The sequence below is a fragment of the Passer domesticus genome, chromosome 16, assembly GCF_036417665.1.
Source record: "Passer domesticus isolate bPasDom1 chromosome 16, bPasDom1.hap1, whole genome shotgun sequence".
NCBI classification, from domain to species: Eukaryota; Metazoa; Chordata; class Aves; order Passeriformes; family Passeridae; genus Passer; species Passer domesticus.
In genome coordinates, this window is record NC_087489.1 from 1,841,676 (window position 1) to 1,862,570 (window position 20,895).

The 20,895-nt window shown below is 52.5% G+C and overlaps 2 protein-coding genes across 4 annotated transcripts in view; both read right to left on the reverse strand.

Annotated features, from left to right (window-relative positions):
* Nucleotides 1–2,532: 2,532 nt before the first annotated feature.
* Nucleotides 2,533–20,895, reverse strand: part of LOC135282166 (uncharacterized) — a 59,347-nt gene continuing 40,984 nt past the window's right edge. The window contains exons 6-8 of one of the 3 annotated variants that reach the window (XM_064391715.1): nt 4,084–4,224; nt 3,518–3,692; nt 2,533–3,208 (exon numbers count right to left, since the gene is read on the reverse strand). In XM_064391715.1, coding sequence (XP_064247785.1) covers nt 3,540–3,692; nt 4,084–4,224 — 294 coding nt within the window. In that variant the 3' untranslated portion in view covers nt 2,533–3,208; nt 3,518–3,539. Of the gene's footprint in view, nt 3,209–3,400; nt 3,693–4,083; nt 4,225–20,895 lie in introns of those variants that run through there. The other 2 variants (XM_064391714.1, XM_064391716.1) reach the window with 2 other exon arrangements.
* The window catches only part of LOC135282279 (rootletin-like), a 38,156-nt gene continuing 23,128 nt past the window's right edge, over nt 5,868–20,895 (reverse strand). The window contains exons 10-24 of the mRNA XM_064391910.1: nt 20,500–20,645; nt 19,224–19,559; nt 18,371–18,561; nt 16,854–17,073; nt 16,111–16,391; nt 14,765–14,924; nt 13,979–14,210; nt 13,211–13,356; nt 11,935–12,270; nt 11,082–11,272; nt 9,565–9,784; nt 8,822–9,102; nt 7,476–7,635; nt 6,690–6,921; nt 5,868–6,067 (exon numbers count right to left, since the gene is read on the reverse strand). Of these exons, the coding sequence (XP_064247980.1) occupies nt 5,868–6,067; nt 6,690–6,921; nt 7,476–7,635; nt 8,822–9,102; nt 9,565–9,784; nt 11,082–11,272; nt 11,935–12,270; nt 13,211–13,356; nt 13,979–14,210; nt 14,765–14,924; nt 16,111–16,391; nt 16,854–17,073; nt 18,371–18,561; nt 19,224–19,559; nt 20,500–20,645 (3,332 nt within the window). The remainder of the gene's footprint in view (nt 6,068–6,689; nt 6,922–7,475; nt 7,636–8,821; nt 9,103–9,564; nt 9,785–11,081; nt 11,273–11,934; nt 12,271–13,210; nt 13,357–13,978; nt 14,211–14,764; nt 14,925–16,110; nt 16,392–16,853; nt 17,074–18,370; nt 18,562–19,223; nt 19,560–20,499; nt 20,646–20,895) is intronic.

Sequence of the window (20,895 nt, forward strand, 5' to 3'; positions counted from 1 at the left end):
TGGTGCTGGACACGGCCCTGCTTCAGAATTCTCCTTACCACCCTTAGGTGAGCCCGTTGCTTGCAGCAGCTGCTGGCTGATGGAACTTTTCAACACTCGCCATGGCCAAGAAGACCCTCACCATCTGCGTGGGTGCTTCATGGGAAACGGGACCACCCCAGCTATTCGCTGTCTCTCTGCAGAGAGGGAGCCCCAGGTGCTGTTTGGCTGAGCCACAGCAGAGCTGCCATGGCCAGGATAGTGCAAGAGAGCAGTGAGAAGCTGGGAAAAGCAGCCCCCCAGCTCCTCTGTGTCCCCGAGGCTGCCGTTAACCCCTGGGGCGGCTCAGGGCTCGCAGCCGCGGGGCCAGCAGCACCCCCTGGAGCCAGGGCAGAGTCACTGCAGCCACTCTGCCTGGCCGGGAGCGCAGCGCGCTCGCTGCCGGCTGAGGCCATAACTACAGCAAAGGCAGAGCTGCTGAGCAGCTGGGAAGAGTCTGGGGCTGCTTTGGGGGTGCTGCTGGTTTCTCTCTCTTCTTCACACACACACATATGTATATAGGTATATATTCTAGTAAAGAACTGTTATTCCTCTTCCCATATCTTTGCCTGGAAGCCCTGTAATTTCAAGTTACACTAATTTGGAAGGAGGGGGCTATCTCTCCATTCCTGGGAGATTCCCAGCTTTCTTGGAAGACATCTGTCTTTTAAACCAGAACAATCTGCTATCATTAATATTGCCGGCTGGGGGGCTATGTACAAATCAAGAATGGGATGGGATTGCTAGGAACGTGTCTTGAGCCATTTTATTTTCCAGCATCAGTCTCATTACATGGTTATGGCAATGGGAAGATGCCAGCAGCTCACATCTCAGGCAGCAGACCAAGAACTAAAGGTTACTACTTACTTTATAAGTTTTTTGACCAATCACAAAAAGCAAAAGCATATTGACAGTAGTTCTATGCAACCACTATAAGCACACGTACTTTCGGTTAAAACATTGCTTGCTTGCTTGCTTATTATGAATACAATACCTGTTTTTAAGCCTTAAAACACAATGCACAGAGCTCCATTATTAAGCTAAGAACTCCCTAATATCTTGCTAGATATACTTTTCTGCAGATTAGGCAGTTATTCTAGACAAGTGTTAATACATTTGTCCATTTGTCCTTACTTTTCTACTTTTTCCATAATTTTTCTGCTAACTTATTTTTTGGCCACTGCTTAGCTCTAATCACAGTTCTGCTGTCTTTGAGGCCTGCCTTTCACAGCTTTCCCAAAACCCTCTGATTTTATGGATTCCCACAATTAATGGAGAAATTGACCAAGGAGGTAAAGGAACTCACCGAATTGCAGCTTTAGCCTTTGCTTAGGAATTGTTCCTGATCTTCACAAAACAGAGGCTTGTATGGTTTGAAGAATAGTCTTTGAATGATCTCTACAGACCAGCTTTTACCTCCCTCAGAGTGCTCCTTCCCACTGTATGTCCCACCAGTCTGGCGGTTCCTGTGCAGGTGACATCCACTGCCACCCACAACAGGACCACTTTACCCATCACCAGTGAGAGGGATCATTCCATTTTTTCCCACATAAGATATGGAGCTGAAATCCCTGTTGTAAATCCTGCCAATTCTTTCTGAATCTGTACATAGAAGCAAAGACTCCTTGCACAGAATGTACCTTCTTGGAACCCTGGTGATCAGTGGCACAAAGTCTAGTGGTGGACCCTGGAAGGACAATGCTGAGTGCAGTCCTTTCTGACACCTTTGTTAGTAAACTGGGTGATGGGGCCAGGCTGTGCCCTCCCACAAACCAGGAGGAGTGGCTGATCTGCCAGAGAGGAGTGCTGCCATTCAGAGGGACAGTTCAACAAGGGTGGCAGTTCAATGACAAGTGCTGAGTCCTGTCCTTGGGAAGGAAGAACCACAGGCACCGGTATCTGCTGGGGGCCACCCAGTTGGAAAACTGAGGTTTGGCAGGGTTCTGCTGGACACCAGGATGCCCATGGGCCAGCAGTGTGCTCCTGCAGCAGTGCAGAACAGCGTCCTGGGCTGCACTGGGAGCTGTGTCTCAGCTGGCAGAGGGAGGGGATCCCTTCCCTCTGCTCCACAGCAGAGAGGCCAGCCCTGGAGTGCTGGGCCCAGAGCTGGGCTGCCCAGTACAGGAGACAGGGACAGGCTGGACAGAGTCCAGCACAGGGCCGTGAAGGCAATGGAGGGACTGGAGCATCTGTGCCATGAGGAGAGGCTGAGAGAGCTGGCACTGGCCAGCCTGGAGCAGAGCAGGCTCAGGGCATCTCATCCCTGGGGATAAAAACCTGGGGAGAGGCTGCAGAGGAGACAGGGCCAGGGACAGCTCCAGGGGCCTTGGGCACAAAGTGACACACAGGAGGGGCCCTGCGAGCTCAGGAGACACTTGTGCACTGGGAGGGTGGCTGAGCACTGGTGCAGGTGCCTGGGGAGGTGAGGGAGCCTCCATCCCTGGAGAGACTGAAAAGCCACCTGGACACATGCTGGGCAGCCGGCTCTGGGTGGCCCTGATGGAGCAGGGGCTGGGCAAGGTGACCTCCAGAGGTGCCTCCAGCCTCCCCCAGCCTGAGATTCTGTGACTCCGAGAAAAAACAGGCTGCAGTTTCCTAAGGACAAATTAAAAACCTCCTCACATGGCAGGATTCTCCTGCCCTCACCAAAGTGGTGCATGGCACATGTGTCCCTTCTGCAGGTTCCTCCCTGGAGTGAGGATGCTCCTCAAGGTCACGCCTTGAGACTGAGAGAAAGGTTTGCCCATGGTCATGGGTTTGGGTGAGTAGCATCAATCTTTAAGAATTGGTTTTTGCTGGCTTGACTGGAATTGCTTCAATGTTGTTTCAGATATAATGCACTATACTGGAAGTTACAGGTCTCTGTACTGGGCAGTAAATAAGCCTGAAAAAGATCTTTTAGTTTAATTGTGATCAGAATAAACTCTTTATTTCTCTATCAATATATCCTTCATCCTATGGAAGACAGTTGTATAAAGGTTCAATTACTATTACCTATGCTATCCTATACTATACCACCTTTAAACATAAACTACTGCCTACGTCTAAAACTGCATCCAGCTGGCTCCTCTCTGAGATGTTCAGGAAGCAAGGAGGTCCCTTCTGCACCTTGTGTCTCCTGCCTGCTCCCTGCACAGCTCTCCAGGTGGTGCTGTCGGTCTTGGGCCAGCTGTGACTGCAGCAGGGACACCTGAAAGAGGCACAAGGCCCGGCTCAGACAAGCCCACGCTGCCAGGAGCACCTGCAGCCCCACGGTACCGGCTCTTGGGGCACACACAGCCTCCAACTCCAGCCCTCAGCAACACTCTGCCCTTGGGCAAGGGGAAAGGAACAGGCTCCCAGACACAACAGAGCTCAGAAGATCAACAAGTCCAGTTCAAGGCTGGCAAACCCTTCCCACGTCCACCTCTCAGCCACCACAGGTCTATTAGAGAGACTTCCAATGGGATTTAGGAACCCAGCTCTGCTTTCCAAAGCACACATTTGGAAAGCCACTGACCCTCTTCTCCACAGGCTGTGCATCAGCACGAGGGCTGCTGCTCCCCTGAGCTACTGAAGGAGTCTTCTATTTCAAAAGTTGACCAATTTCGATGGGCAGACTCGTGGACAGGGAATATGAAGTAGTCTGGGAGGAACATTCTCCTAAAAGCTCTGATTCTCCTGTCAGGTTCCACCTGCAGATTGGATGGGAGAGAGGGTCACAGAAAACTCTCAGCAAACACAGAGCAAAAGGACCTCTGGACATCAAGGCAAGGAGATCCCTACTCTGAGACCCTGAAGTGCACCAGACAACACTGGGGGCAAAAAGCTCTCGCTGGGGGCTGTGCAAGAGAGGCCAGTGTGTGTGTGCAGGGACACGGGGCCAGGGAGGGAGGCAGTGGAGTGAAGGTGCCCTTGTGAAAGCCATGGGCTGCCACAAGAGAGAGAAGAAACAAAGGGGTGTGCCACAGCAGGGACAGGGAGAGGCAAGGGAACAAGCAGAGGTCTCCAAAGCGCTGCCTGGGCTAACGTGCCATGTTCCAGAGGAGCCTGAGGCTCTGCAGAGGCAGCAAAAGCCCAATTTACCTGCTCGCCACTTCTCCTGGGCACAGTGGAGAATTCAGGCCTCTCTCTCTTTTCCTCCTCTGCTGATGCAACTGGCTCCTTAGGTTCCAGGCTGGTCCCTGAGCCACGAAACAGCTGCTCCTCTTGTGCTCCAAGAGCCTGCTGGGTATTCAGAGAGGAGATGATGCCCATATTTCAAAGACCACAAAAGCTGTCCCTCAGAAATCTCCATCATGGAAAGCATCCTCAGAGCACCAGCAGTGCAGCTGCTGTTCAGCCTCTCAATACTAAACTCGAGAGAGTTTAGTCCATCACTCTGCTCATCTGCTCCATTCCTTTGCACACCCAATGTAAACCCCCATGTGCTGCCTCCCCTTTTGTGGGCACAGAAGCACCACATCCACCTGCCCATTTTTTGGCCTGGAGCTGATTTGAACAGCAAGCTCTGGAGCTGGATTGGTCATTCCAGGAGTGCCAGGAAGCAATCAGGCAGGCAGTGATCTCTGGCTGGAGCCAGGCAGACAGACAAGGCTGCCTGCTGCAGCCCGGGCTACTTTACCCAAGCATGCCTGCAGTGACAGGGACAGAGACCCACCTCTTCATGGGAAACATCACTGGAATAATTCAGGGACACTGGAGTAGAATGAAAGTCAATGCCATTGTCTGCCTGAACACAATGTTTTTCCTTCAGGAATGCCAAGTGATTCTTCAGAGCCCCTTTGGCAATTTTACACTTGGCCAGTGCAGCACTCCGAGTGCTCCCACTTGTTCCTTCCTTCAAAGCAGCAGCACCATTCTCCAATTCTTCTTGCTTGTTTTCCTTTTCAGTGTCCAATAGTTGTGTAATTTTCTGCTGAATTGGCATGTCAAGGGCATGCATTTCATTCTCCTTTTCCAGATGTCTCATGTGCTGCTGGTACAATTCCTGTTCATGTTGCAAAACAGGGAGAAAAAGGGTCACTCATTCCCTCTCAGTTTGCTTTTCATACCAGATCTGGACTCCTGCTGCAGGGGCAGGCACAGGCTGCCCCTCTCTCTCTCTCTGCCCCTCGGGATGCTGCAGACCTTTGCTGGGCCCCCTGGTGTTGCTGCATCTTTCCCAGCTGGCTCAGCCCGTCCCAGCTTCCTTTCTGCCCTTCCCTGACCTCTTGCAGCTCCACTCCAGTGCTCCTTTGGGGAGGAGCTGCCAGAACTGCAGCCAGGATTTCAAGTCCACGCTAAGCAGGATTCAGGCAGTGCCAGGAGGATGTGCTCTCCATCAGGGAGGAAGGGAAGAGCAAACAGCCCCATCCTTTCCTTTCCTGGGGCTGGGCTGACAGGAGTGGTTTTCCACCTCTCCTGTGCAGAGGTTCCATGGCTCCATCCCCGAGAGCCCCACTGCCCTCTCTGGGAGCAGCAATGGCCAGATCAGTCTGTCATTCTCTGCTGCCACTCAGGACGAGTTGTGCCCTTGCATGTGGATCAGCACTTGGCTTTCCTCTCTTCTCTCCCCACTGGCTGCTCTCAGATGGCCAAGGCCAAACACCTTTCTGTGAACAGCAAACTTGTGACTCTCCCCTCTCTTTCCAGATATTTAGAAATCCAAACATGGGCTTGGACACCGGGAATTCCCCAAACCATGCAATGTCAACAGAGACAGTGAGGACATTGAGAACTAAAGCTTCTTGGGCACAGAAGCCCAGCATGGAGGAAATGTAGCACCCTCAGCATTAACTGCCTTTGCCATGACTACAACATCTTTTCCTCCTTATTCAGAAGGATGCAATTAGAAAAGTTGAACGGGAAAAAGGTGCTCCTTAGAACTACTAACACAAGGTCCAAACATAGCTGAGAAATGGCCCTTTGTGGCATCTGCCAACCTGAACATGGTTCCTTTCCTTCTCCAGGTTTTCCAGTTTCTTCTGCAGAGAGTGACGAAGAATCACATCCTCTTCCTTTTGGGCAATGGTGTCTTTCTTCTGGGAACATTCCAGAGAGATTTTCAGGTGTTCTGCCCTCAACATTGCTGCAGGAGGGAAGGGAAAGGAGGAAGGGAAAAGAAAAGTAAACTGATGTGCATCCTGCAGAGACAACAGCACTGTCTTCTCTAGCGGCCTGTGTTTGCCAGGCCCTACACCACAAAGGCTCCAAAGCTGACAGAAATTAAGACAACTTCCCACCAGAGAAAAAAAGCAGGAATGAAAGGGGCAAGGTTGAGAGGGATAGGAACGTGTGTTTGCTCTTGGCCTTCTGCAGAGTGATCAATCCAAGACATACAAAGGAGAGGGGATGCCTGTGCAGCCCTGCTCCAGAGAGGCCAATAGCCTGGAGGCTCTGGCAGGGCCTGGAGATTGGGGCAATGGAGCTGAGGCATCAGCTACAGCTCCTCAGCACAGACACGGCACCTGAAAGGCACCAGCTGTGCACGGGATCAGCCCCAGCACAGCCAGATGGCACTGCCAGCCACAGCATCTTTCTCAAGAGAAAGCTTTCACTGGCACTTGGATGGATAATTCTCCTGCTGGTTGTTTTTCCCCTTGGCCATCTCTGGCCATCTCTCCTTTTCCTCTCTAAGGCATCAGTAAGATCCCCAGGGGTGAGACAGCATGGGGCACTGGGTGGGAGAGGTGAAGCTGTGCCTTGCTCACTTTGCTCCAGCTGTTTCAGTAGCTCCTTATTGCGAGCCCTGAGATTGTCTCTCTCAGCCTGTCTCTTCCTCAGCTCCAGCTCCATGGCCTTACACTGTGAGGCAATGGCCTCTGCTCTTTCCTCAGAGCTCTGGAGCCTCACACACAGCTCAGACTCCTCAGTTGCCAGCTGCTTCTCTCGAGTTTCTTGGCAAGCTGCCTTCTCCCTCACTGCCTCCAGCAGGGCCCAGGCCTGGAAGATGGATGTACAGAGCCTCAGGGACAGGGCTGCGCCTGAGGCCATTGCGTGGCCAGTAGGGTGAACAACAAAGGAGAAATTTCTTCAAGCCAAGAACTGATGGCACAGAAGCAAGGATTGCAATGGAGACCAATGGAGACAAAACAGGGAAAGGGAGGCAATGGGCATCCTTGGGTTGCAGCTCTGAACTGGCTGTGCTGGAAGTGCCCTGCCCAGCCTGCCACAGCCACGGCTGTGTCCCCACATTGCTCAGAGTCCGGCACAGGCACCAACTCTGTGTGGGACAACACTGCTAAGAGAGGGACAGAGAAGCTCCAGAGGAGTCTGCTGCTGCTTCTCCTGCCAGATCTCCTGATGGGACCCAGGAGAGGATGGGGGAAATCTTCTGCAGCAGACACCAGATCCAGCCTTGGCCTCAGAGTGCAGCAGCAGCCCCGGGCAGAACAGGGCAGCTGTGGATGCTGCTGGGAGGGGAAAGGGGTTGGGGACTCCAAGGCAAAGGTGCTGCTCTGTGTCTGAGGAGAAGTGGATGCCAGTGCGCAGCTTACCCGGGTGTTGAGCGCCATCAATTCTCTTCTATGCTCAGAATAGAGCTGCTCTGTCTCCTGAAGAGCAGATTGACACTGAGATACGGAATTTTTCAGCACCATGTTCTGTTCTTCCAGTGTTCTAAGGCACAGGTTCTTTTCCTCCACAGTCAGAATCAGCCTAGAAGGGAAGCAAACAACTCATTACTATATGATATCACATTTTATAAACTCTTAGGACTGGCACCACCTCAGGTGGTGCTGCTCTGTCTGATGAGGTTTATCTAAACAACTTGGCAGTTTGTTTCCCCTGCAGTCCCAGCCCAGCATGTGCCTACTCTGCTTTTGTCCCTGAAAGAACAGGCAGTTCCTGCCTACATGCCCTACCTTCCTATTGAGATGGCAATGTGAATACAAACCTAACAAAGTCTTGCAATGAAGACATTAGGGGAGAGCAACAATTTTCTTCTGACTAACCAGGCTCCAAGGCAGGGAGCTTTGGTCAGCATGGAAGAGACATTTCCTTCCCCCATCTTGCACATCCACGTAGGAGGAGCAGCACCCTACAGCCAGGGGATCTCTGGCAAGTTCCCTAAGATTTACCAGCACCCATCCTACTTTCAGCTGGAGAAAGAAAAGCCAAAGTGGCAACAGAGGCTTGGAGCACAACCTGATGGAAGATGCAGAAGGTTCGAGGCAAGCAGGAGCAGCCTGCCTTTCTTTTGTCTTCTTCTTGGAAGAAGAATCCTGTGGCACTGAAGCCAGGCAGGACTTGATCAGCTGGAGGAGCCCCCCATACCTTGCTCCTGTTTCTTGCATTCTTTGCACAGTCAGAAATGCCTGGGACTGTGCAGGGTGGCAGGGACCCTGCTTGACTCCCTCCAGGCACCGGGGCACATTTGATGAGGAATGATGCAGCAGAGACATTCTTGTTTCTGGGCTGCCTCCGAGGGCAGTCTGGCCTAGATCAGCAATCAGGGCCTTAAGATGGTTCTGCCCAGAAACAGCATCAGATGCCAGGCTGATCCAGATCCCAAAGGCTTCAAGTTACAGGACCCAAGGTGGAGCTGATGGATGCATCCAACTCCTTCCAATGCAGCTCGGGCAGTGTCAACACACCCACCTATATAACACATTTACCACTAGAGGGAATGGGCTACCCCAAAAGCCTTTCACTTCAGAAAAACTCTAACTGAACACTTAGAAAAAAATAAAATGAAAGACAACATCCAGGCAATGGGACGTGTCTGCATGGAGAGTTCAGAATCTGCCACTTGGGAAATGCTGCCAGAGCCCCTGGCAGGTGCAAAGATGGCAAAGAGGGAATCCATTCACCACAATCCAGAGTCCCACAGGCTTTCATTTACCTGGCTTTTTCCCTCTCTAGGGCATTGACGGAAGCATGCAATTCTGAATTCTGCCGTGCCACTTCTTCCCACTGGATCCATTTGCCCTCCAAATACTCAGGATGCACTTGCAGCTCCTTGTTCCGATGTTCTGCCTCCTCCAGCAGCTTCTGGACATGCTCAACCTCCGAGAGCTTCTGCCTGGACTCTTCCTGGGCCTCCCTCACATCTTGCTGGGCTCTCTGCACAGTCTTTTCCTGGCACTCTCGGCAGGCTGCCAGCTGAGATGTCAACTCTGCCACCTCCAGTCAAACAGAACAAAGCAGTCAGAGGCCACAGCCACAGCTTGTCACTGTCAGCCACAGCACAGGCTGTGAGCAAAGGTAAAGGACAACTCTGCATTTCCCCCTGTCCTGACAGTCCCTGATTCACAAAGGATATGGCCAACTTTTTTCAGTCTCTAAGTGGCCCACCACCAAGGGCACCGGAAAAAACACCTGCCAAACCAAGGCTAGCAAGAAGAGGCCAGCAGGAATCCATGCAGATGGTTGCTTGCCAACAGGGCAGAGGACCAGCCCAGCTGTCCAGAGCAGCAGCTGACATTCAGCAGAGCACTGAGTGTCCTTCAGAGCAGCTGCCATGGAGCCCCCAGAGCACGAGACTGCCCCAGGGCTCCCCCCTGCAGCTGCTGCTTTGCTGTGGAGAAGCAAGAGGGCCACAGACCCCTCACTGCATGTCTGCAGTGTCACTGCTCCTTCACTCACCTGCATTTGTAGAGCCTCCCTCTGCTCAAGGAGAAGATTCATTTCCTCTTTGAGGCCTTGCAGCTCTGCCTTGTGCCTCCTCTGTGCTGCCTGGACTTCTCTGTTAGCTTTCTGCAGCTCAGCTTGCAGCTCTGCCTCCACACGCTTCCTGTTCATCTCCAGCTGAGCTATCTGCTGCTGAGCAGCAAACAGCTTGGATTCCAGGCTCTCCTTTGCTGACCTGCAAGTTGCAAATATGGAGAGACATGACTTGCTTGCTCCAGACAGCCACAGCTGGATATTCCAGGATGACGTGGCTCAAGATCCCCACACCTGAGTATGGAAAATGGGTCACCTGGAAACTGGTCCAGAGAAGGCACATCTGTGCCATTTCAAGAGAGAGCAGGGCCCTCTGAGGGACTGCCCAGGCCTCCCTTATGGCCTGGCACAGCACAGACTGCCCAGCCCAACCTGGACTCCACAGCCAAAACTTCCGTTGCTGTTCCTGACCTATGACACTGGCTAGCTGTGCCCAAACAGGCTGGAGCGACGAGCAAAAGCCCAGCCCCTGCTCACAGCCCTTCTCCCATCAGCACTTCCAAGCTGCTCTGCTGGGGGACACAACAGACTCTTGTCCTGGCTGAATCCTGACTTTTACTGTTCTTGATAATGGATATGAAGGCACATCATCTTCCAGACACCCGGTATTTAAGAGGCTTCAGAACTACTTTTCAGACACAGTAAAATCTCATGGTCATGGCAGCACTAGCAAAATATCAGAACATCTCTTTGTCTCAATGACAACTTGCTGAATGCAGAGATTGCAGTTTCAACTCCTGCAAGGTCATGGAGTAGACTTGCTGCCTTTATTTTAGTGTTTCTGGCCACGCAGGCAGTAGCCCAAGGGACTTGTCCTTCCTGGCAGAGTGAGAGGGACCATCCAAAGGGACCTTGGCCGGTTTGGCAGCTGGCTGCCCATCAACAATCAGCAAGAATCCCCAGAGGCTGTTGAGAATTCCAAAGAGCTTTCCCTCCTGTTCTCTAACCAGCTCCAGGTCCTGTCCCACGCTTCTCAAGAGTGTGCTGGGAAGCAGAAATGGCTCAAGATTTTCAGCAGGAGCCTCTGGCTTCACCCTGAATGGCAGCGTGCTACTCCCAGCGTGCCAAGAGAAGAGCCTGGAATGCTGAAGGTGAAGCTTCAGTTCTGAAGATCAGGATCATGTCAAGCTACTCAGAAAGGAACAAGGGATGCCCAGAATGCCCAGAAGAAGGAGCCAAACCCAAGAGAAACTTGAGGTTTCACTCAGCATCTGCATGGTTTTACTACTGCTCAGTTCAGGGCTGGGTGGATTGCTTTTGACTTCCCACAGGAGTGTGCTCAGCAGCACAAAGAGGAGCCCAAGGCTCACAAGAGCTTTGCTGGCTTTTTTCGTCAGAAAAATAACCTTAACATTGTGGCTTTTTTCTTCTAGAGACGCTTCCATCTTCTGTCCACGGCATGTAAAAACATTTGAAAAGGCTCAGCTCCCTGCCTTTACCTGGTCTCTGCCAGCTGCCTGGAAAGGTCTTGTTGGAGCCACTCTGTGGCTGCCAGTCGGCCCTCAAGCTCAGCCTTCTGGCCCAGCAGCTCCTCCTCTCTGCATGCCTGGGCTGCTGCGTGCCCTTGGTCAGAGGATTCCCAGCTCAGCTGCTCCAGAGACCAGCTTGATGAATCCTCCTCCTGGGAAACCTGCAAGTGGGACAAGGTACAGCTGGAGCCCTTCCTTGGGAGCCCTGTGCAGAGCCAGCCAGCGCCACCTCGCAGGCAGCCAGAGGACAAGGAGCACCTGTGCTCTGGGCTCCAAGTTTCACAGCATCTGCCCTATGCAGATCTGATAGCCTGGGCTGCCAGAAGCCTCTGGCACTGTTACCTTGGAAGTGCTGTGTCAGGCCCTGCTGCCTTGCCTGGGCCCAGACTGCTCCTTCCCAACAAACATCCCTACTCCAAATTCTGTGTTGTCACCCAAAAACACTGCCCCTTCCACAGTTGCAGATACAATTTACTCTGAGCACCAGGAGTGTAACTGATTTCCAGCCATTGATCCAAAACTCAACTCACTTTAGTCCATCACTCCAATCACCTGCTCCATTACTTCCCACACCAAACCCAAACCTCCACGTGTTGCAGCTCTTTGCATGGGTACAGGAGAAGCAGCTCCCTGTGCCCAGCTTTTGGCCTGGAGCTGATTTGAACAGCAAGCTCCAGAGCTGGATTGGTCATTCCAGGCGTGCCAGGAAACAATCAGGCAGTCAGTGGTCTCTGGCTGGAGCCAGGCAGACAGACAAGGCTGCCTGCTGCAGCCCGGGCTACTTTACCCAAGCAGGCCTGCACTGACAGGGACAGAGACCCACCTCTTCATGGGAAACACCACTGGAATAATTCAGGGGCACTGGACTGGACTGAAAGTCAATGCCTCTGCCTGCCTGGATATTTCCTTTCAGGATGTCCAAGCGCTTCTTCAGAGCCCCTTTGGCAATTTCACTCTTGTTCAGTGCAGCACTCAGTATCTGAGCATACTCCCTCCATTTCTGCAAAGCAGCAGCCCCATGCTCCCACTCCGCCAGCTTGGTTTCCTTTTCAGTGTCCAGTTGTTGCATTTGTTCCTTTTGACTTTGCATGTTAGCTTCATGCATTTCATTCTCCTTTTCCAGATATCTCATGTGCTGCTGGTACAATTCCTGTTCATGCTGCCAAAACAGGGAGAAAAAGGGTCACTCATTCCCTCTCAGTTTGCTTTTCATACCAGATCTGGACTCCTGCTGCAGGGGCAGGCACAGGCTGCCCCTCTCTCTCTCTCTGCCCCTCGGGATGCTGCAGACCTTTGCTGGGCCCCCTGGTGTTGCTGCATCTTTCCCAGCTGGCTCAGCCCGTCCCAGCTTCCTTTCTGCCCTTCCCTGACCTCTTGCAGCTCCACTCCAGTGCTCCTTTGGGGAGGAGCTGCCAGAACTGCAGCCAGGATTTCAAGTCCACGCTAAGCAGGATTCAGGCAGTGCCAGGAGGATGTGCTCTCCACAAGGGAGGAAGGGAAGAGCAAACATTCCCAGCCTTTCCTTCCCTGGGGCTGGGCTGACAGGAGTGGTTTTCCACCTCTCCTGTGCAGAGGTTCCATGGCTCCATCCCCGAGAGCCCCACTGCCCTCTCTGGGAGCAGCAAGGGCCAGATCAGTCTGTCATTCTCTGCTGCCACTCAGGACGAGTTGTGCCCTTGCAGGCACACGTCCTGATGTGGATCAGCACTTGGCTTTCCTCTCTTCTCTCCCCACTGGCTGCTCTCAGATGGCCAAGGCCAAACACCTTTCTGTGAACAGCAAACTTGTGACTCTCCCCTCTCTTTCCAGATATTTAGAAATCCAAACATGGGCTTGGACACCGGGAATTCCCCAAACCATGCAATGTCAACAGAGACAGTGAGGACATTGAGAACTAAAGCTTCTTGGGCACAGAAGCCCAGCATGGAGGAAATGTAGCACCCTCAGCATTAACTGCCTTTGCCATGACTACAACATCTTTTCCTCCTTATTCAGAAGGATGCAATTAGAAAAGTTGAACGGGAAAAAGGTGCTCCTTAGAACTGGTAACACAAGGTCCAAACATAGCTGAGAAATGGCCCTTTGTGGCATCTGCCAACCTGAACATGGTTCCTTTCCTTCTCCAGGTTTTCCAGTTTCTTCTGCAGAGAGTGACGAAGAATCACATCCTCTTCCTTTTGGGCAATGGTGTCTTTCTTCTGGGAACATTCCAGAGAGATTTTCAGGTGTTCTGCCCTCAACATTGCTGCAGGAGGGAAGGGAAAGGAGGAAGGGAAAAGAAAAGTAAACTGATGTGCATCCTGCAGAGACAACAGCACTGTCTTCTCTAGCGGCCTGTGTTTGCCAGGCCCTACACCACAAAGGCTCCAAAGCTGACAGAAATTAAGGCAACTTCCCACCAGAGAAAAAAAGCAGGAATGAAAGGGGCAAGGTTGAGAGGGATAGGAACGTGTGTTTGCTCTTGGCCTTCTGCAGAGTGATCAATCCAAGACATACAAAGGAGAGGGGATGCCTGTGCAGCCCTGCTCCAGAGAGGCCAATAGCCTGGAGGCTCTGGCAGGGCCTGGAGATTGGGGCAATGGAGCTGAGGCATCAGCTACAGCTCCTCAGCACAGACACGGCACCTGAAAGGCACCAGCTGTGCACGGGATCAGCCCCAGCACAGCCAGATGGCACTGCCAGCCACAGCATCTTTCTCAAGAGAAAGCTTTCACTGGCACTTGGATGGATAATTCTCCTGCTGGTTGTTTTTCCCCTTGGCCATCTCTGGCCATCTCTCCTTTTCCTCTCTAAGGCATCAGTAAGATCCCCAGGGGTGAGACAGCATGGGGCACTGGGTGGGAGAGGTGAAGCTGTGCCTTGCTCACTTTGCTCCAGCTGTTTCAGTAGCTCCTTATTGCGAGCCCTGAGATTGTCTCTCTCAGCCTGTCTCTTCCTCAGCTCCAGCTCCATGGCCTTACACTGTGAGGCAATGGCCTCTGCTCTTTCCTCAGAGCTCTGGAGCCTCACACACAGCTCAGACTCCTCAGTTGCCAGCTGCTTCTCTCGAGTTTCTTGGCAAGCTGCCTTCTCCCTCACTGCCTCCAGCAGGGCCCAGGCCTGGAAGATGGATGCACAGAGCCTCAGGGACAGGGCTGCGCCTGAGGCCATTGCGTGGCCAGTAGGGTGAACAACAAAGGAGAAATTTCTTCAAGCCAAGAACTGATGGCACAGAAGCAAGGATTGCAATGGAGACCAATGGAGACAAAACAGGGAAAGGGAGGCAATGGGCATCCTTGGGTTGCAGCTCTGAACTGGCTGTGCTGGAAGTGCCCTGCCCAGCCTGCCACAGCCACGGCTGTGTCCCCACATTGCTCAGAGTCCGGCACAGGCACCAACTCTGTGTGGGACAACACTGCTAAGAGAGGGACAGAGAAGCTCCAGAGGAGTCTGCTGCTGCTTCTCCTGCCAGATCTCCTGATGGGACCCAGGAGAGGATGGGGGAAATCTTCTGCAGCAGACACCAGATCCAGCCTTGGCCTCAGAGTGCAGCAGCAGCCCCGGGCAGAACAGGGCAGCTGTGGATGCTGCTGGGAGGGGAAAGGGGTTGGGGACTCCAAGGCAAAGGTGCTGCTCTGTGTCTGAGGAGAAGTGGATGCCAGTGCGCAGCTTACCCGGGTGTTGAGCGCCATCAATTCTCTTCTATGCTCAGAATAGAGCTGCTCTGTCTCCTGAAGAGCAGATTGACACTGAGATACGGAATTTTTCAGCACCATGTTCTGTTCTTCCAGTGTTCTAAGGCACAGGTTCTTTTCCTCCACAGTCAGAATCAGCCTAGAAGGGAAGCAAACAACTCATTACTATATGATATCACATTTTATGAACTCTTAGGACTGGCACCACCTCAGGTGGTGCTGCTCTGTCTGATGAGGTTTATCTAAACAACTTGGCAGTTTGTTTCCCCTGCAGTCCCAGCCCAGCATGTGCCTACTCTGCTTTTGTCCCTGAAAGAACAGGCAGTTCCTGCCTACATGCCCTACCTTCCTATTGAGATGGCAATGTGAATACAAACCTAACAAAGTCTTGCAATGAAGACATTAGGGGAGAGCAACAATTTTCTTCTGACTAACCAGGCTCCAAGGCAGGGAGCTTTGGTCAGCATGGAAGAGACATTTCCTTCCCCCATCTTGCACATCCACGTAGGAGGAGCAGCACCCTACAGCCAGGGGATCTCTGGCAAGTTCCCTAAGATTTACCAGCACCCATCCTACTTTCAGCTGGAGAAAGAAAAGCCAAAGTGGCAACAGAGGCTTGGAGCACAACCTGATGGAAGATGCAGAAGGTTCGAGGCAAGCAGGAGCAGCCTGCCCTTCTTTTGTCTTCTTCTTGGAAGAAGAATCCTGTGGCACTGAAGCCAGGCAGGACTTGATCAGCTGGAGGAGCCCCCCATACCTTGCTCCTGTTTCTTGCATTCTTTGCACAGTCAGAAATGCCTGGGACTGTGCAGGGTGGCAGGGACCCTGCTTGACTCCCTCCAGGCACCGGGGCACATTTGATGAGGAATGATGCAGCAGAGACATTCTTGTTTCTGGGCTGCCTCCGAGGGCAGTCTGGCCTAGATCAGCAATCAGGGCCTTAAGATGGTTCTGCCCAGAAACAGCATCAGATGCCAGGCTGATCCAGATCCCAAAGGCTTCAAGTTACAGGACCCAAGGTGGAGCTGATGGATGCATCCAACTCCTTCCAATGCAGCTCGGGCAGTGTCAACACACCCACCTATATAACACATTTACCACTAGAGGGAATGGGCTACCCCAAAAGCCTTTCACTTCAGAAAAACTCTAACTGAACACTTAGAAAAAAATAAAATGAAAGACAACATCCAGGCAATGGGACGTGTCTGCATGGAGAGTTCAGAATCTGCCACTTGGGAAATGCTGCCAGAGCCCCTGGCAGGTGCAAAGATGGCAAAGAGGGAATCCATTCACCACAATCCAGAGTCCCACAGGCTTTCATTTACCTGGCTTTTTCCCTCTCTAGGGCATTGACGGAAGCATGCAATTCTGAATTCTGCCGTGCCACTTCTTCCCACTGGATCCATTTGCCCTCCAAATACTCAGGATGCACTTGCAGCTCCTTGTTCCGATGTTCTGCCTCCTCCAGCAGCTTCTGGACATGCTCAACCTCCGAGAGCTTCTGCCTGGACTCTTCCTGGGCCTCCCTCACATCTTGCTGGGCTCTCTGCACAGTCTTTTCCTGGCACTCTCGGCAGGCTGCCAGCTGAGATGTCAACTCTGCCACCTCCAGTCAAACAGAACAAAGCAGTCAGAGGCCACAGCCACAGCTTGTCACTGTCAGCCACAGCACAGGCTGTGAGCAAAGGTAAAGGACAACTCTGCATTTCCCCCTGTCCTGACAGTCCCTGATTCACAAAGGATATGGCCAACTTTTTTCAGTCTCTAAGTGGCCCACCACCAAGGGCACCGGAAAAAACACCTGCCAAACCAAGGCTAGCAAGAAGAGGCCAGCAGGAATCCATGCAGATGGTTGCTTGCCAACAGGGCAGAGGACCAGCCCAGCTGTCCAGAGCAGCAGCTGACATTCAGCAGAGCACTGAGTGTCCTTCAGAGCAGCTGCCATGGAGCCCCCAGAGCACGAGACTGCCCCAGGGCTCCCCCCTGCAGCTGCTGCTTTGCTGTGGAGAAGCAAGAGGGCCACAGACCCCTCACTGCATGTCTGCAGTGTCACTGCTCCTTCACTCACCTGCATTTGTAGAGCCTCCCTCTGCTCAAGGAGAAGATTCATTTCCTCTTTGAGGCCTTGCAGCTCTGCCTTGTGCCTCCTCTGTGCTGCCTGGACTTCTCTGTTAGCTTTCTGCAGCTCAGCTTGCAGCTCTGCCTCCACACGCTTCCTGTTCATCTCCAGCTGAGCTATCTGCTGCTGAGCAGCAAACAGCTTGGATTCCAGGCTCTCCTTTGCTGACCTGCAAGTTGCAAATATGGAGAGACATGACTTGCTTGCTCCAGACAGCCACAGCTGGATATTCCAGGATGACGTGGCTCAAGATCCCCACACCTGAGTATGGAAAATGGGTCACCTGGAAACTGGTCCAGAGAAGGCACATCTGTGCCATTTCAAGAGAGAGCAGGGCCCTCTGAGGGACTGCCCAGGCCTCCCTTATGGCCTGGCACAGCACAGACTGCCCAGCCCAACCTGGACTCCACAGCCAAAACTTCCGTTGCTGTTCCTGACCTATGACACTGGCTAGCTGTGCCCAAACAGGCTGGAGTGACGAGCAAAAGCCCAGCCCCTGCTCACAGCCCTTCTCCCATCAGCACTTCCAAGCTGCTCTGCTGGGGGACACAACAGACTCTTGTCCTGGCTGAATCCTGACTTTTACTGTTCTTGATAATGGATATGAAGGCACATCATCTTCCAGACACCCGGTATTTAAGAGGCTTCAGAACTACTTTTCAGACACAGTAAAATCTCATGGTCATGGCAGCACTAGCAAAATATCAGAACATCTCTTTGTCTCAATGACAACTTGCTGAATGCAGAGATTGCAGTTTCAACTCCTGCAAGGTCATGGAGTAGACTTGCTGCCTTTATTTTAGTGTTTCTGGCCACGCAGGCAGTAGCCCAAGGGACTTGTCCTTCCTGGCAGAGTGAGAGGGACCATCCAAAGGGACCTTGGCCGGTTTGGCAGCTGGCTGCCCATCAACAATCAGCAAGAATCCCCAGAGGCTGTTGAGAATTCCAAAGAGCTTTCCCTCCTGTTCTCTAACCAGCTCCAGGTCCTGTCCCACGCTTCTCAAGAGTGTGCTGGGAAGCAGAAATGGCTCAAGATTTTCAGCAGGAGCCTCTGGCTTCACCCTGAATGGCAGCGTGCTACTCCCAGCGTGCCAAGAGAAGAGCCTGGAATGCTGAAGGTGAAGCTTCAGTTCTGAAGATCAGGATCATGTCAAGCTACTCAGAAAGGAACAAGGGATGCCCAGAATGCCCAGAAGAAGGAGCCAAACCCAAGAGAAACTTGAGGTTTCACTCAGCATCTGCATGGTTTTACTACTGCTCAGTTCAGGGCTGGGTGGATTGCTTTTGACTTCCCACAGGAGTGTGCTCAGCAGCACAAAGAGGAGCCCAAGGCTCACAAGAGCTTTGCTGGCTTTTTTCGTCAGAAAAATAACCTTAACATTGTGGCTTTTTTCTTCTAGAGACGCTTCCATATTCTGTCCACGGCATGTAAAAACATTTGAAAAGGCTCAGCTCCCTGCCTTTACCTGGTCTCTGCCAGCTGCCTGGAAAGGTCTTGTTGGAGCCACTCTGTGGCTGCCAGTCGGTCCTCAAGCTCAGCCTTCTGGCCCAGCAGCTCCTCCTCTCTGCATGCCTGGGCTGCTGCGTGCCCTTGGTCAGAGGATTCCCAGCTCAGCTGCTCCAGAGACCAGCTTGATGAATCCTCCTCCTGGGAAACCTGCAAGTGGGACAAGGTACAGCTGGAGCCCTTCCTTGGGAGCCCTGTGCAGAGCCAGCCAGCGCCACCTCGCAGGCAGCCAGAGGACAAGGAGCACCTGTGCTCTGGGCTCCAAGTTTCACAGCATCTGCCCTATGCAGATCTGATAGCCTGGGCTGCCAGAAGCCTCTGGCACTGTTACCTTGGAAGTGCTGTGTCAGGCCCTGCTGCCTTGCCTGGGCCCAGACTGCTCCTTCCCAACAAACATCCCTACTCCAAATTCTGTGTTGTCACCCAAAAACACTGCCCCTTCCACAGTTGCAGATACAATTTACTCTGAGCACCAGGAGTGTAACTGATTTCCAGCCATTGATCCAAAACTCAACTCACTTTAGTCCATCACTCCAATCACCTGCTCCATTACTTCCCACACCAAACCCAAACCTCCACGTGTTGCAGCTCTTTGCATGGGTACAGGAGAAGCAGCTCCCTGTGCCCAGCTTTTGGCCTGGAGCTGATTTGAACAGCAAGCTCCAGAGCTGGATTGGTCATTCCAGGCGTGCCAGGAAACAATCAGGCAGTCAGTGGTCTCTGGCTGGAGCCAGGCAGACAGACAAGGCTGCCTGCTGCAGCCCGGGCTACTTTACCCAAGCAGGCCTGCACTGACAGGGACAGAGACCCACCTCTTCATGGGAAACACCACTGGAATAATTCAGGGGCACTGGACTGGACTGAAAGTCAATGCCTCTGCCTGCCTGGATATTTCCTTTCAGGATGTCCAAGCGCTTCTTCAGAGCCCCTTTGGCAATTTCACTCTTGTTCAGTGCAGCACTCAGTATCTGAGCATACTCCCTCCATTTCTGCAAAGCAGCAGCCCCATGCTCCCACTCCGCCAGCTTGGTTTCCTTTTCAGTGTCCAGTTGTTGCATTTGTTCCTTTTGACTTTGCATGTTAGCTTCATGCATTTCATTCTCCTTTTCCAGATATCTCATGTGCTGCTGGTACAATTCCTGTTCATGCTGCCAAAACAGGGAGAAAAAGGGTCACTCATTCCCTCTCAGTTTGCTTTTCATACCAGATCTGGACTCCTGCTGCAGGGGCAGGCACAGGCTGCCCCTCTCTCTCTCTCTGCCCCTCGGGGTGCTGCAGACCTTTGCTGGGCCCCCTGGTGTTGCTGCATCTTTCCCAGCTGGCTCAGCCCGTCCCAGCTTCCTTTCTGCCCTTCCCTGACCTCTTGCAGCTCCACTCCAGTGCTCCTTTGGGGAGGAGCTGCCAGAACTGCAGCCAGGATTTCAAGTCCACGCTAAGCAGGATTCAGGCAGTGCCAGGAGGATGTGCTCTCCACAAGGGAGGAAGGGAAGAGCAAACATTCCCAGCCTTTCCTTCCCTGGGGCTGGGCTGACAGGAGTGGTTTTCCACCTCTCCTGTGCAGAGGTTCCATGGCTCCATCCCCGAGAGCCCCACTGCCCTCTCTGGGAGCAGCAAGGGCCAGATCAGTCTGTCATTCTCTGCTGCCACTCAGGACGAGTTGTGCCCTTGCAGGCACACGTCCTGATGTGGATCAGCACTTGGCTTTCCTCTCTTCTCTCCCCACTGGCTGCTCTCAGATGGCCAAGGCCAAACACCTTTCTGTGAACAGCAAACTTGTGACTCTCCCCTCTCTTTCCAGATATTTAGAAATCCAAACATGGGCTTGGACACCGGGAATTCCCCAAACCATGCAATGTCAACAGAGACAGTGAGGACATTGAGAACTAAAGCTTCTTGGGCACAGAAGCCCAGCATGGAGGAAATGTAGCACCCTCAGCATTAACTGCCTTTGCCATGACTACAACATCTTTTCCTCCTTATTCAGAAGGATGCAATTAGAAAAGTTGAACGGGAAAAAGGTGCTCCTTAGAACTACTAACACAAGGTCCAAACATAGCTGAGAAATGGCCCTTTGTGGCATCTGCCAACCTGAACATGGTTCCTTTCCTTCTCCAGGTTTTCCAGTTTCTTCTGCAGAGAGTGACGAAGAATCACATCCTCTTCCTTTTGGGCAATGGTGTCTTTCTTCTGGGAACATTCCAGAGAGATTTTCAGGTGTTCTGCCCTCAACATTGCTGCAGGAGGGAAGGGAAAGGAGGAAGGGAAAAGAAAAGTAAACTGATGTGCATCCTGCAGAGACAACAGCACTGTCTTCTCTAGCGGCCTGTGTTTGCCAGGCCCTACACCACAAAGGCTCCAAAGCTGACAGAAATTAAGACAACTTCCCACCAGAGAAAAAAAGCAGGAATGAAAGGGGCAAGGTTGAGAGGGATAGGAACGTGTGTTTGCTCTTGGCCTTCTGCAGAGTGATCAATCCAAGACATA